This window comes from Nannobrachium achirus (assembly GCF_963921795.1).
Source record: "Nannobrachium achirus genome assembly, chromosome: 15".
NCBI classification, from domain to species: domain Eukaryota; kingdom Metazoa; phylum Chordata; class Actinopteri; order Myctophiformes; family Myctophidae; genus Nannobrachium; species Nannobrachium achirus.
The window spans coordinates 3,915,221-3,930,910 of NC_137822.1; the positions used below are offsets into that span (position 1 = coordinate 3,915,221).

The 15,690-nt window shown below is 41.7% G+C and overlaps 1 protein-coding gene across 2 annotated transcripts in view; it reads left to right on the forward strand.

Moving 5' to 3' along the window:
* Nucleotides 1–15,690, forward strand: part of gpat3 (glycerol-3-phosphate acyltransferase 3) — a 32,813-nt gene that overhangs the window by 6,667 nt on the left and 10,456 nt on the right. For both annotated transcript variants that reach the window (XM_080743897.1, XM_080743898.1), the window contains 4 exons: nucleotides 602–695; nucleotides 1,867–1,982; nucleotides 3,224–3,279; nucleotides 3,544–3,629. In XM_080743897.1, the coding sequence (XP_080600023.1) occupies nucleotides 602–695; nucleotides 1,867–1,982; nucleotides 3,224–3,279; nucleotides 3,544–3,629 (352 nt within the window). The remainder of the gene's footprint in view (nucleotides 1–601; nucleotides 696–1,866; nucleotides 1,983–3,223; nucleotides 3,280–3,543; nucleotides 3,630–15,690) is intronic.

The following is a 15,690-nucleotide window of genomic DNA, read 5'->3' on the forward strand; positions in this document are numbered from 1 at the left end:
GCGATGCGTTGTGAGCTTGTAGATCGGCTATAAAGCCAAACAGAAATGTATTTTTTATACATATTATCCAGTGTTCAGCGACAAAACCACAATTCAATTGTTAATCGCAATTATTTGTGTGACAATTAATCGGCACGTAAAATGTCATAATCGTGTCAGCCCTAACAACAAAATAGTATGACCTGGATGGGACAGTTCTAGCTGCTTTCAAAGAAAAATACATAAGCAGATGAAAAAGATTAGACCAGTACACACTGCCACTTGCAAGTTCAAGAGAATAATGTATTAAAGAGCAACGTGTCGGTCGAGAGACCTCGCTCAGGCTGAGGATGTGGACAGTGTGCTGTGCGGGTCTAATCTTTTTAAGATTCATCTGCTTATACTGTCTTGTCACCTACGCACCTGCTTGAGAGGAACTGGGTGTGCGTAAGTCTTCACTTCACAAAGAAAAATACATAGTTGAAAAAGACAGAAGTGTTACTTGATACAGTGGTGTAATGCTTTGCTCAGTGTCAGTGCTGCTAGATTGGCCAGAAAATCTCGTTCAAGTGAGCGAGAAATGTTTGCCAAACCATGTACACGTTGCTTCTTGTTTTTCTAGAGAGAATCGACCAAAGAAAGGAGGGATATGCGTAGCAAACCACACCTCACCTATTGATGTTGTCATCTTAGCCAGCGACGGATGCTATGCTATGGTGGGTATAACATAGTGAACGTATATCACTGCATGAGCTTTGATAGGTAGTGTACAGTTATATTTCTTGGTGAAAACAAAAAGTTAAAGCTCTCTGATGCTGAGTGTTTGTTCAGTAACCAAGTCCCAACAACTTTGTACTTGTACAAGTTATTGACAAATGAAACATTCCTGATTCTTCATCTCTACAGCTCTTTAGTTAACTGAACATACATTTCAGGTGTGTTGCTGATGTCATCCAATCAGGAGTGAGTACCGATCTATCAGCTTCAATTCGATAGTGTTCCACTTCACGATTGTGTCTGTCTCATCAAATAGAATCAATCTTTATTTATATAGCACATTTACAACAGCAAAGCTGACCAAAGTGCTGAACATAGTAAAACATAGCAATACAAGGCATCAACTGAGACATCAACAAATAAAATGCATTATAACAGAACAAGAGTTAAAAACAACAGAAGAGCTACTGTATATACAATCAAAAGCAATAGAGAACTATTTTCACTTGAGTTCTCTCTTCCTATTGGATGAAATAGGTATCCTGACCTTCAAATATCTTCTGTTTACATAAGATATGGAGAGACGGGATGAGACCCCTGTTACTGAATAAACACACTATATATAGCAATGATTACGATCACAATATAGAGCTATTTAACACTTATTTTATACTATAACACCCTTACACTGATATTTAATATTTAACATACTGTATCAGATGTGTCCTTTTCAGAAACATACATGTGACTGTGTGTGTCCAGTGGTGTAAAGTAACTAAGTACATTTACTTGAGTACTGTACAATTTTGAGTAATTCCAACTTAGTGAAAATGTGTGCAAAAAGAAATCGTGAAAATGTGTGCAAAGCGAACATTTGTAACTCAAACTTTGCTTCTTGGGGTCCCTGGAACTAAATATTTTGAGATGGGGCTCTGTGGCCAATTACATATAATTGGGGGTCCTTGACATGAAAAAGTTTGAGCACCATTGATATAGAAAGATCTACAAGCTCTCAGCGCGCGCTGTGAGCTTGTATATCTGCTATTTTTCACTATTCAAAGCATAAAATAAAAGTAATAATGCGTAAGAATGCATTCACGGCCTAAATGGCTTAAGTAAAACATGTGAGTACGTTTTCCACCACTGTGTGTGTGTCTCATGGTACTGCAGGTGGGCCAGGTTCATGGTGGTCTGATGGGGGTCCTCCAGAGGTCCATGGTGAAGTCCTGTCCCCATGTGTGGTTCGAGAGGTCCGAGATGAAGGACCGCATCGCCGTGCTCAACCGGTGAGACCGAGCGTCACGACAGGACGTCAATAAACACAGAAATACATACACGTAGGCTTTGTTCATACTGCAGGGAAAACCCATTAGTTTCTTTGACGGTCTTCTATGACAGTGGTTCTCAACCTTTTTTCTGCATGGGCACACTTTTCATGTCCCAAGAATCCATGGGCACACTTTTCATGTCCCAAGAATCCATGGGCACACCAACATAATACGGGGGTGCAAATATCGTCACTGTCGGGAAGAAACCTTGTATCGTCCAAGTTTCAAATGTGTACGTTTATTCGCAAAGTAAAGCCTTGCTTCATACAAGGCTGTCGCACAACAGTAGTGAAAACAGCAGATCTACAAGCACACAACGCCTCGCGGTGCGAGGCGTTGTGTGCTTGTAGATCGGCTGTTGCACTTGTTTAAATCATTTTTAAAATGATAAATACAATACTGGCTTTCAAGCAGCATATTTTAACCGGGGACCCCCCACACCCTGACGAGCACTAAGAGTTGAGGAATTACATATTGCATAACACGGTTCTATTGTGAGAATAGCTGATCTACATGCTCACAACGCCTCGCAACACGAGGCATTGTGAGCATGTAGATCGTCTATTTCTGCAAATACAATTTCTGCCTCTAATATTTTACAATTTGGCCAATGTTGAATTCATTTTAGAGGTATTAAAAAGTCCTTAAATTGTCACTTTAGAAATGTGCAAACTGGGGGTCCTTTAAATAAAAAATTGTTCAAAATCACTGCTAGAGATGGGGGAGGCCTTGGCGAATCTTTTCAAATGGGGGCGTCCGTAGCGGGAATGCTGCCCCCAAGCCCCAATCTGTCCGCAGGTTGTGCAATGTTGTGACCCTCGGCTTGGTACCCTAGTGTCTGCAGGTTGTGCTATGTTGTGACCCTCGGCTTGGTACCCTAGTGTCTGCAGGTTGTGCTATGTTGTGACCCTCGGCTTGGTACCCTAGTGTCTGCAGGTTGTGCTATGTTGTGACCCTCGGCTTGGTACCCTAGTGTCTGCAGGTTGTGCTATGTTGTGACCCTCGGCTTGGTACCCTAGTGTCTGCAGGTTGTGCTATGTTGTGACCCTCGGCTTGGTACCCTAGACATAATTCGGCCCTTGGAGAAAACTAATTGGTGAACCCTGGTATAATGGTTTCTGTCTGACAGCATCGTTATGTTTTTGTCTGTGTGTCTGAATGTTATAATAATAATAATAATAATCCCTTCTCATTAACAGACTGACAAATCATGTTGCAGCAAAGAACAAACTGCCCATCCTGATCTTCCCTGAAGGTACGTCGTTTCCACCATGATAGCATTAGCATTGTACTGTACCAACCTCAAATCACTGTGTACTAATGCTATGATAAGTTATCATTACATAGCATCTCTGTCTCACTCTGCCTCTCTCTGTCTCTGTCTGTCTGTCTCTCTCTCTCTCTCTCTCTCTCTCACACACACACACACACACACACACACACACACACACACACACACACACACACACACACACACACACACACACACACACACACACACACACACACACACACACAGGAACGTGCATCAACAACACATCGGTCATGATGTTTAAGAAGGGAAGTTTTGAAATCGGAGGAACAATATATCCAGTTGCTATCAAGGTATGATCACTTTATGACATTATTTATACTGTTTATTCAATCTTCTGTCGTGCAGGTTTCAATATGACTTTAGATGACTAGATCAAATATGTTTTAAGTGTTTTAAGGCCGTGGTTCTCAAACCTTTTCATGTCAAGGACCCCCAAATTGACACTTATTAGCCCACAGACCCACGCCATTTGAAAAGATATGTCAGGGGCCCCCATAAGAGAAGATTTTTATGGCTCTAGCAGTGATTCACAACCATTTTAATTTCAAGGAACCCCCAGTTTGACGCATTTTAGGCTATGGACCCCCATTTAATGGCATTTTTATCTCTGAGACCCCAATCTATATTGTAAAATCAATAATAATTTAACCCAGAGAGCGTACAAATGGAACCAAATGAACCCGTTTGTACACTCTCTGATTTACAGTTTGTACACTCTCTGATTCACAGTTTGTACACTCTCTGAGTTACAGACTCATAAGGGTCCATTTGGCTCCTGACTATCATTTAGCTGCAGACCCCCTGGAACTCCTTCAAGGACCCCTGGTTTAGTGATGAGTCATCACTTTTCACAGTTTTGTAGGGGCCGTTTTTAGCCCAAGAAATATTTTTCGTGCAAAACAAATGCTTGCAATGGATTCAGAATCATGAAATAAAACCCTAGTTTGATCCCTCACATGCTACTTAAAGCAGGTTTATTTTCTGTATTCTTTTCCTTTATAGTGAAGTCAAAGGGACAGTGAATATACAAATGGCCATAACCCCTTTTCGCGATGTTTCCGGCAGAGCAGGCCTCTCATTCTGTGTGTACCTCAATGTCCAAATTAATAGAAAAAATCAAACCTCGGTTCGAAGTGAAGCGGTGAATTTTTACTCTGTTTTCTAGATCTATACATTCTGTTTTCTAGATCTATACTTTCTATGTGCTTTAGTTCTATATTTTTATGAATTCTGAATTCTGAATGATTTTGTCTGGAGGGCCAAATTGTCATGTGAAGCTTGACCAATCCTCAATTCTGCATGTACGGGACATGTACGGGACGGACAAAGCCACTCCTTGAGAATCTATGGGAATCCTCGAAAAAACATGTACGGGACAGACAAAGCCACTCCTTGAGAATCTATGGGAATCCTCGAAAAAACATGTACGGGACGGACAAAGCCACTCCTTGAGAATCTATGGGAATCCTCGAAAAAACATGTACGGGACAGACAAAGCCACTCCTTGAGAATCTATGGGAATCCTCGAAAAAACATGTACGGGACGGACAAAGCCACTCCTTGAGAATCTATGGGAATCCTCGAAAAAACATGTACGGGACGGACAAAGCCACTCCTTGAGAATCTATGGGAATCCTCGAAAAAACATGTACGGGACAGACAAAGCCACTCCTTGGAAGCGGCTTTCACCGAAATAAAAAGTACGTCATGACATCACAGGTCCTCTCAAATTTGGGCCTGTGGCTCCCTGACTACGTGAGACGCTGCCGGTGTGTTGTGTTCGTGTCCCCATGTAAAGTTAGTAGCCTACCCCTGGCTCGTGAGATCAGTCCGTTTGATAGCCTACTGGGAAGCTCATTCAGCGGTTCTTCAACACGACCAGCTTTATCCTGGAATTTTTATATAAGGAAAGGCGATCTGTTGTTATTTCACTTTGTATGTCATGCAATACCTCTTATCAACCAGTAGGTGTCCTACCTGACCACAACACAGGGAGACCACTGCAAATGCACTAGTCTAGTTATAATGTATATATTCATAGTCTAAACTCACTGCTTCTCAAAATGATGGGGTTCCAGCCAGGGGGTCCCAAACCTTCTCTTATGGTAGTGGTTTTCAACCTTTTTCATATCATGGTCCATTATTTATCCGGCATTTGAGACGCGGACCACCATTTGATGAGATGTAGCCTCTCAAACACATATTTTGTCCACAATTCCATGCTGTATTGATGTGGTGCGATAGGAGAAACAACAGGTAAACGTTGATCAAAATAACAATTCTTCTTTATTGTCTAATTGTGACCTGTGAGGGGTCCATTTGGTTACCAATTCTCCTTTTAGCTAGGGACCACCTGGAACCCTCTCAGGGACCACTGGTTGAGAAGGTCTGTGGCCAAATATCTATCAAGTCTGGGGGTCCAGAATCACTGCACGCACAGATTGGTTAAAATAATATTTTATTCACTAAGTTGTTATGGATTGCAGTTTTAAGCGGTACTGTAATCATTCTGTTATATGGAATCTTTTCGTTGTTTTTCCTGCTTGTTTCATCCTAACCATTTAAACCATGGGTCTTCAACAGGGGATCCGGGACCCCTAGGGTGGTCCTCAGAGTTACTACAGGGGGTGTAGCAACTCATAATGTAATAAGGGCTCATAATGTAATAAGGGCTCATAATGTAATAAAAAAAATGTAATAAAAACTCATAATGTAATAATCAGCTCATAATGTAATAAAAAAACGAGCGCATAACGTAATAACAGATTTTTCAATAATGTAATAATGTAATAATGTGTTACATTAAGAACCTCCACATAGGAGGCTCATAATGTAATAAAACTTCATAATGTAATAATGGCCTATTTTTTTGGTAAATATCATGGTATTTGCGACCGACCTCCACGGACCCCCAGGGACCCCCAGGGACCCCCTGCCACCGCCGCCAAATAGTGCAAAAATGACCAAATCAACACCCCAACTGGGCTGCTCATGGGGGAATTCCCAGGGACCACCGACTCCTGCTACTCCCAACAGTCCTTCACCTTCATTGGTTTAACTTTGCCCCGCCCCCTCCCCTCATTGGCCGAAAGTTTATTTGTCTTTACTCATCAACTGTTTGTCGTACAAACTTGTGGGTGGTGTCAATTGACTTGATTAAGAGTCCTTAACCTTAATTGGTTTAACTTGGCCCCACCCCCTCCTCTGATTGGCCGAAACTTTATTTGGCTTTACTCATCAACCATTTGTCGTACAAACTTGAGGGTGGAACCAATGCCACTCACAGGCCTTTTTGTGTACATACTGTGACCTGATGGTCGCTTATCTCCTGATTAGGGAGCCTTACTGGTATCATGGTAGTATCATGTCAGTATCATGGTCATTATCCTGGTCAGTATCCTGGTCAGTATCATGTCAGTATCCTGGTCAGTATCATGCCAGTATCATGTCAGTATCATGGTCAGTATCATATCAGTGGCATGGTCAGTATCCTGGTCAGTATCCTGGTCAGTATCATGGTCAGTATCATGTCAGTGTCATGGTCAGTATCATGTCAGTATCATGGTCAGTATCATGTCAGTGTCATGGTCAGTATCATGTCAGTATCATGTCAGTGTCATGGTCAGTATCATGGTCAGTATCATGTCAGTGTCATGGTCAGTATCATGTCAGTATCATGCCAGTATCATGTCAGTATCATGGTCAGTATCATGTCAGTATCATGGTCAGTTTCATGTCAGTGTCATGGTCAGTATCATGTCAGTGTCAAGGTCAGTATCCCAGTCAGTATCATGCCATATCATGTCAGTATCATGGTCAGTATCATGGTCAGTATCCTGGTCAGTATAATGTCAGTATCCTGGTCAGTATCATATCAGTGGCATGGTCAGTATCATGGTCAGTATCATGCCAGTATCATGGTCAGTATCATGTCAGTGTCATGGTCAGTATCATGTCAGTATCATGTCAGTGTCATGGTCAGTATCCCAGTCAGTATCATGCCAGTATCATGTCAGTATCATGGTCAGTATCATGATCAGTTTCATGTCAGTGTCATGGTCAGTATCATGCCAGTATCAAGGTCAGTATCATGTCAGTGTCATGGTCAGTATCATAGTCAGTATCATGTCAGTGTCATGGTCAGTATCCCAGTCAGTATCATGCCAGTATCATGTCAGTATCATGGTCAGTATCATGTCAGTGTCATGGTCAGTATCATAGTCAGTATCATGTCAGTGTCATGGTCAGTATCCCAGTCAGTATCATGCCAGTATCATGTCAGTATCATGGTCAGTATCATGTCAGTATCATGGTCAGTATCATGTCAGTGTCAAGGTCAGTATCCCAGTCAGTATCATGCCATATCATGTCAGTATCATGGTCAGTATCCTGGTCAGTATAATGTCAGTATCCTGGTCAGTATCATGCCAGTATCATGTCAGTATCATGTCAGTATCATGGTCAGTATCATGTCAGTGTCAAGGTCAGTATCCCAGTCAGTATCATGCCATATCATGTCAGTATCATGGTCAGTATCCTGGTCAGTATCATGCCAGTATCCTGGTCAGTATCATGGTCAGTATCATGGTCAGTATCATGTCAGTATCATGGTCAGTAACATGCCAGTATCATGGTCAGTATCATGGTCAGTATCATGGTCAGTATCATGCCAGTATCATGGTCAGTATCATGGTCAGTATCATGGTCAGTATCATGGTCAGTATCCTGGTCAGTATCATGGTCAGTATCATGGTCAGTATCCTGGTCAGTATCATGCCAGTATCCTTGTCAGTATCATGGTCAGTATCATGGTCAGTATCATGTCAGTATCATGGTCAGTATCATGGCAGTATTGTAGGCTATATCATGTAGGGAAGGAAGGTCACCAGTCTCTGTCTGTCTGTCTGTCTGTCTGTCTGTCTGTCTGTCTGTCTGTCTGTCTGTCTGTCTGTCTGTCTGTCTCACTATCAGCAGGATCACACAAAAATGTCCAGACTGATTTGCACAAAACATTGGTGGAGGGGTGTAGTATTGGCCAACTTGGCCAAAAGACCCGATAAGATATAGTATATATAATATATAAGATAATAAAAACATGTTTTGACAAGGTCTTTGTCATGTGTTTTTGAAAGAAAGATGGTTAATTTACTTATTTGAAAAGACCAATCCTTTAAGTGTTTTAATGTATAAGATAAGAGATAAAAGTTGTATTGATCCAGCAGGGCAAATTCAGGCTCCACAGTCTGCAACAAAATATATACAGTATATGTACACCCTGAGCAGTGCTAGCATAGTGTTGACGATTAAAAATAAAATAGAACACACAGAAGCATAACTGCTTGTTTCCGAGCAAGTTAGTCCACCAAGCGAGATGATTGTAGATAATATTGTAGATATTGATTGAATTATTACCTATAATATATACACATATATACATATGCCTACACTTACACTATATTGATTGTATAGATAATATTTCAAGATACATTAGAGACTAAAAGGTATTGCATTATACATTTATGCTGGTGAAGAATTCAAGAAGACTGTAATTATATATGTGGACAGACATTCTGTCTTGGCCCTTTTTCAATGGAGGTAATAATTATGATAGTTTTCAAAAACAATTGGCAATTATTACATTAATAACTTTTATTACATTATGAAGTAATACGGGTGTGATCCTGCTGATAGTGAGACAGACAGACAGACAGACAGACAGACAGACAGACAGACAGACAGACAGACAGACAGACAGACAGAGACTGGTGACCTTTCACCTTCCTTCCCTACATGATATAGCCTACAATACTGCCATGATACTGACCAGGATACTGACATGATACTGCCATGATACTGACCATGATACTGACCAGGATACTGACATGATACTGCCATGATACTGACCATGATACTGACATGATACTGGCATGATACTGACCAGGATATCTGACATGATACTGGCATGATACTGACCAGGATACTGACATGATACTGACATGATACTGGCATGATACTGACCAGGATACTGACATTATACTGACCAGGATACTGACCAGGATACTGACCATGATACTGACATGATATGGCATGATACTGACTGGGATACTGACCTTGACACTGACATGATACTGACCATGACACTGACTGAAACTGACCATGATACTGACATGATACTGACCATGATACTGACATGATACTGGCATGATACTGACTGGGATACTGACCATGATACTGACATGATACTGACCATGACACTGACATGATACTGACCATGATACTGACATGATACTGACCATCACACTGACATGATACTGACCATGATACTGGCATGATACTGACCAGGATACTGACCATGATACTGACATGATACTGACTAGGATACTGACCATGATACTGACATGATACTGACTGGGATACTGACATTGATACTGACATGATACTGACCATGACACTGACATGATACTGACCATGATACTGACATGATACTGACCATGACACTGACATGATACTGACCATGATACTGGCATGATACTGACTAGGATACTGACCATGACACCGACATGATACGGTCATTATACTGACATGATACTGACCATGATACTGGCATGATACTGACCAGGATACTGACCATGCCACTGATTGCGACCGAAGGTCGCATAATACTCTGAAGAACCGTGTCACTTGAGTGTCCTTGCGAGGAGCTCATTCGTCTGGAGATTCTTGCAGGGGGCGTGTCTGGCCCCGCACCCTAGGCCTACGTCACGGCTACCCACTGCCCTCCCCTTGCCCCCTCCCCTCAAGTAACGCACGCACAGTCGCACGCACACCTCACACACACACACACACACACACAAACAAACACACACACACACACACGTGAACGACAACAACACAGCGACTTTGATTTTTGAGACGACAACAACGATTAACTACACTTTTTCTACGGAGGAACATTTTGTTGAAACTACACTTTTTCTACAGAGGATTTTGTTGAACCATCTCAAGACGTAGGATTTTGTTGAACCATTTTCAAGACGTTTGCATGGGTGAACAGTTTTATGACCAGGCTTGTCAACTCTCCTGGATTTCCCAGGAGTCTCCTGGATTTTGAACCCCTCTCCTGGGAGTCTCCTGGATTGGCAAATCTCCTGGATTTCTCCTGGATTTGGTATCAAACTCCCAAAATTCACCAGAACACAGGAAATTACATCTACTATGTACTTTTTTTCTGGGGGAGGATCCCCAGACCCCCCGCTTTAGGTGTGGGGCAATGAATGCAAGAAAGATCAGACACATATTCACTTAAGTAATGACTTAAAAATTAGAAGTCATCGTTAAAGATGTCCTTTGGTTCAGTCATCAATAAATGCGTATAAAACATGCACAAAATTCACCGGAAGACAGGAAATGACATCTACTATGTTACATTTTTTCGGGGGGAGGACCCCCAGACCCCCCGCTTTAGGTTTGGGGGCAATGCATGCAAGAAAGATCATATACGTGTAATGACTTAAAGATGAGAAGTCATTATTATTCACCTACATTTGGCATTTTAAGGCTGAAATTGTACCAGTGCTAGTAAAGCAAGCCTGATAAAAGTATCAAACATGCACAAAATTCAACAGAACACAGGAAAAAATATATATCTGTTAAGAGGTTTTGGGGAGAGGACCCCCAGACCCCGTTAGGGGAGTTCCGCGCACCCCCCAAAAAATTAATCTCCTGGATTCTGACCGTCCAATGTTGACAACCCTGTTTATGACGGTTCACTTCACTTGTTTTGTGTGTAACAAGTGTTTATTTTTGGTATTTAAGTCGCCCACTTCCACTGCTTTTTGCAGAGACGCGCATTTAACATTGAATGACAGACAAATAAATGCATGCCTCCATGGAGAAGCATGCATTGCAGGAAAAAAGGGGGAAAATACCAAAGGTGTTTATTTTTTTATTTAGGCTACACATCGCCCACTTCCACTGCAATCTGCGGAGACGCGCATTTAAATCACAGACAAATAAAACGCAGTAGGCTTATATGCAGAAAAAAGGGGGAACATAGCCTATGCCAAAAGAAGTGTTTCTTTTTGTATTTATACGTCGCCAGTGCCACCGTGTTTTATGAGGAATGACAGATAAATAAAACGCAGGGAAAACATACCAAAGTGTATATTTTTGTATTTATATGTCGCCATTGTGTTTTCTGAGGAGACGCGCATTTAACATTGAATGACAGACAAAAAAAACGCAGGGGAAAATATAACAAAGAAGTGTTTTTTTATTTTTTTTATTTACACGTCGCAGCGGTCGCACGCTACCACTGCTTTCAGCGGAGACACGCTTGACACTTGCCTGACTGCGAGCGCCAGACATCTCACACTACGTTCACTACGTGTGCGGACTGAAGTGTCAGGCTAGCTTGACACAAGCACAGGCTTATACTGGACACAAGAGGTCTCCCACTCTCCAACCCCTCTGCCTAGCCGTGACGTAGGCCTAGGGTGCGGGGCCAGACACGCCCCCTGCAAGAATCTCCAGACGAATGAGCTCCTCGCAGTGTCCTTCCGTATCCTCGTGACCGTCCGTATCCTCTGTGATGTCAGTGTGATGTCAGCGAGTTGTGACATCACTTCCTGTACAGGGCGGCTACACGAAATGTGGATAACACTATATATGGAGATAGTCCAGTCCATCATGTCATATGGGACTAACGTCATAGAAAGTAGCCATTGTTAGGCCGGAGTCATTGGCTGTCTAAACATGGAGATGTGGATAACACTATATATGGAGATAGTCTAGTCCAATATGTCATATGATATGGGACTACCGTCATAGACAGTAGCCATTGTTAATCCGGAGTCAATGGCTGACTGTCTGTACAGGAAGTGATGTCACATGACATACTTTTTATGCCCATATATGAGTCCTAACATGGAGATGTGGATAACACTATATATGGAGATAGTCTAGTCCAATATGTCATATGGAACTACCGTCATAGACAGTAGCTATTGTTAGGTCGGAGTCAATGGCTGTCTGTCTGTCTGACTGTCTGTACAGGAAGTGATGTCACATGACATACTTTTTATGCCCATATATGAGTCCTTCTGTACCACATCTCCATGTTTAGGCAAACTCCACACAGAAAGGCCCTATCGCCAACCCAACCTAGGGTGTGAGCGATAGGGCCTTTCTGTGTGGAGTTTGCATGTTCTCCCCGTGTCTCCTAGGGTTGATACCCTCACAAAAACATGAACAAACTCCCCCCAGAATGACAACAACTAGAATCGTCAGAGAAACGCTGTGGTTGGCCAGATGGTCAAGAATTGGCGCGACCTCGCCCTTTAGGGCGAGGTCATTTGGACCTATACATGGAGAAATGGAGCAAACCTGTTTGGCCTAAACATGGAGATGTGGTACAGAATGACTCATATATGGGCATAAAAAGTATGTCATGTGACATCACTTCCTGTACAGACAGTCAGACAGACAGCCATTGACTCTGGCCTAACAATGGCTACTGTCTATGACGGTAGTCCCATATGACATGATGGACTGGACTATCTTCATATATAGTGTTCTACACATCTCCATGTTTAGGCCCTATCGCTCACACCCTAGGTGGGGTTGGCGATAGGGCCTTTCTGTGTGGAGTTTGCATGTTCTCCCCGTGTCTCCTAGGGTTGATACCCTCACATGTTCTCCCCGTGTCTCCTAGGGTTGATACCCTCACAAAAACATGAACAAACTCCCCCCAGAATGATAACAACTAGAATCGTCAGAGAAACGCTGTGGTTGGCCAGATAGTCAAGAATTGGCGCGACCTCGCCATTTAGGGCGAGGTCGCATGTCACCCTGAGGTCACATTCCACCCTCAGGTGTCTTACTAGTATGATACTGACCATGATACTGACATGATACTGGCATGATACTGACCATGATACTGACATGATACTGGCATGATACTGACCAGGATACTGACATGATACTGACCAGGATACTGACCAGGATAATGACCATGATACTGACATGATACTACCATGATACCAGTAAGGCTCCCTAATCAGGAGATAAGCGACCATCAGGTCACAGTATGTACACAAAAAGGCCTGTGAGTGGCATTGGTTCCACCCTCAAGTTTGTACGACAAATGGTTGATGAGTAAAGCCAAATAAAGTTTCGGCCAATCAGAGGAGGGGGTGGGGCAAAGTTAAACTAATTAAGGTTAAGGACTCTTAATCAAGTCAATTGACACCACCCACAAGTTTGTACGACAAACAGTTGATGAGTAAAGCCAAATAAACTTTCGGCCAATGAGGGGAGGGGGCGGGGCAAAGTTAAACCAATGAAGGTGAAGGACTGTTGGAGTAGCAGGAGTCGGTGGTCCCTGGGAATTCCCCCATGAGCAGCCCAGTTGGGGTGTTGATTTGGTCATTTTTGCACTATTTGGCGGTGGTGGCAGGGGGTCCCTGGGGGTCCCTGGAGGTCGGTCGCAAATACCATGATATTTACCAAAAAAATAGGCCATTATTACATTATGAAGTTTTATTACATTATGAGCCTCCTATGTGGAGGTTCTTAATGTAACACATTATTACATTATTACATTATTGAAAAATCTGTTATTACGTTATGCGCTCGTTTTTTTATTACATTATGAGCTGATTATTACATTATGAGTTTTTATTACATTTTTTTTATTACATTATGAGCCCTTATTACATTATGAGCCGTTATTACATTATGAGTTGCTACAGGGGGTCCTCCACATCTTTGAGTGATAGAAACTTTTTTTTTCTCCTTTTTTATGACAACCTCTTGAACCCTTGCGTCCTTATTCTGAGAACTTTGGCCAAAAATAGCCGATCTACAAGCTCACGCGAGGCGTTGCGAGCTTGTAGATCGGCTATTTCCGGCAAAGAGGTTTGGTGTAGAGGGGGAAAAGAGCAGACTAAGTACAGAGTGAAAGGTCAAGTTTATTAAGTATTGACGGTTCAAGTGGTTAAATATCTGAAAACACAAATTGATTTGACATGAATCCAAAATACACTGATGATTGTGCTGTCAAACAATGAAACTATATGCAATCTATGATAAGTTTGTGGGGGTCCCTGCTTCATCGCTCTCTCAACTAAGGGGTCCTTGGCCTGAAAACGTTGAAACCCCTGATTTAAACCACACACATTGTGGAGCTCCGGGCTTTCTCTGTGTGGTCCCTCAGGGCTCTTCGCGGAAAATAGCCAATCTACGAGCTTACAACAAAATACAAAATTTAAAAGGAATATTACCTCATCTCTTAATCCAGTGTTTTTTCAAATGGGGGCACGTGTACACCTAGGTGAGCGCGTGGGTACTGCAGGGGGTATGTAAGAAAAAATTAGAAAATGGGAATATGTATTTTACTGTTATGGTTAATCGTTGACAGACTTTTGTGAACCTGCTCATCTGTAAATTGTTAAACAAAATGACATCAATAACTTGACTAGTATAACTGTTATTGTATAGAAAGCAATGTTTATTTGACATTATGCTGTTTTATTTTCAACATATTGGCATTGGAACTGGACTTTCGATGTCAAGCAAAAATACTGTACTCGGGGGAAGGAGGTAGTTGGGCTTTCAGAAATTAGTATAAAGGGCCAAAAAAAGGTTTTGGACGCCAATCAATCAATTACTAGATATCTCCTATCTCCAGGGTTCCCACGGACATGAAATTCCTGGAAATGTTTTGAAATTAGATTTTCTTTTTTTTTCAGTACTGGAAACGTTTTGGAATTGATCAAGGGTTCTGGAAGGTGCTGGAAAAATAGCTATGCATTGTCTTTGGTTATTGATTTTGTTAAAGTGATCCCTGACTAATACGACAAATATGCCTTAATACATTATAATTGTCCTCTATAACTACAATGTAAAATTAAAAACACCTTAATTATTTTATTTCTTCTAGAAATAGCTAATCTTTCACTCAACAGGGGAAATGCCTGTCGCAAGTTGATGATGTCATAAATGTCATGTGTGATCTAACCCTATGGAATTTATGGCATGCATGTGCAAAAAACACATTTGAAATATTGAGTTGATGCTCATATTAACCATATGAAGTATTAAGTTTGTTTTTATTTGCACATGCATGCCATAAATTCCAAAGGGATAGATCACACATGACATCATCAACTTGCGACGGGCATTTCCCCTATTGAGTGAAAGATTAGCTATTTCTAGAAGAAATAAAATAATTAAGGTGTTTTTAATTTTACATTGTGGTTATAGAGGACGATTATGATGTATTAAGGCATATTTGTCGTATTAGTCAGGGATCACTTTAATACCTCTGAAATGACAAATTAAACATGGGCC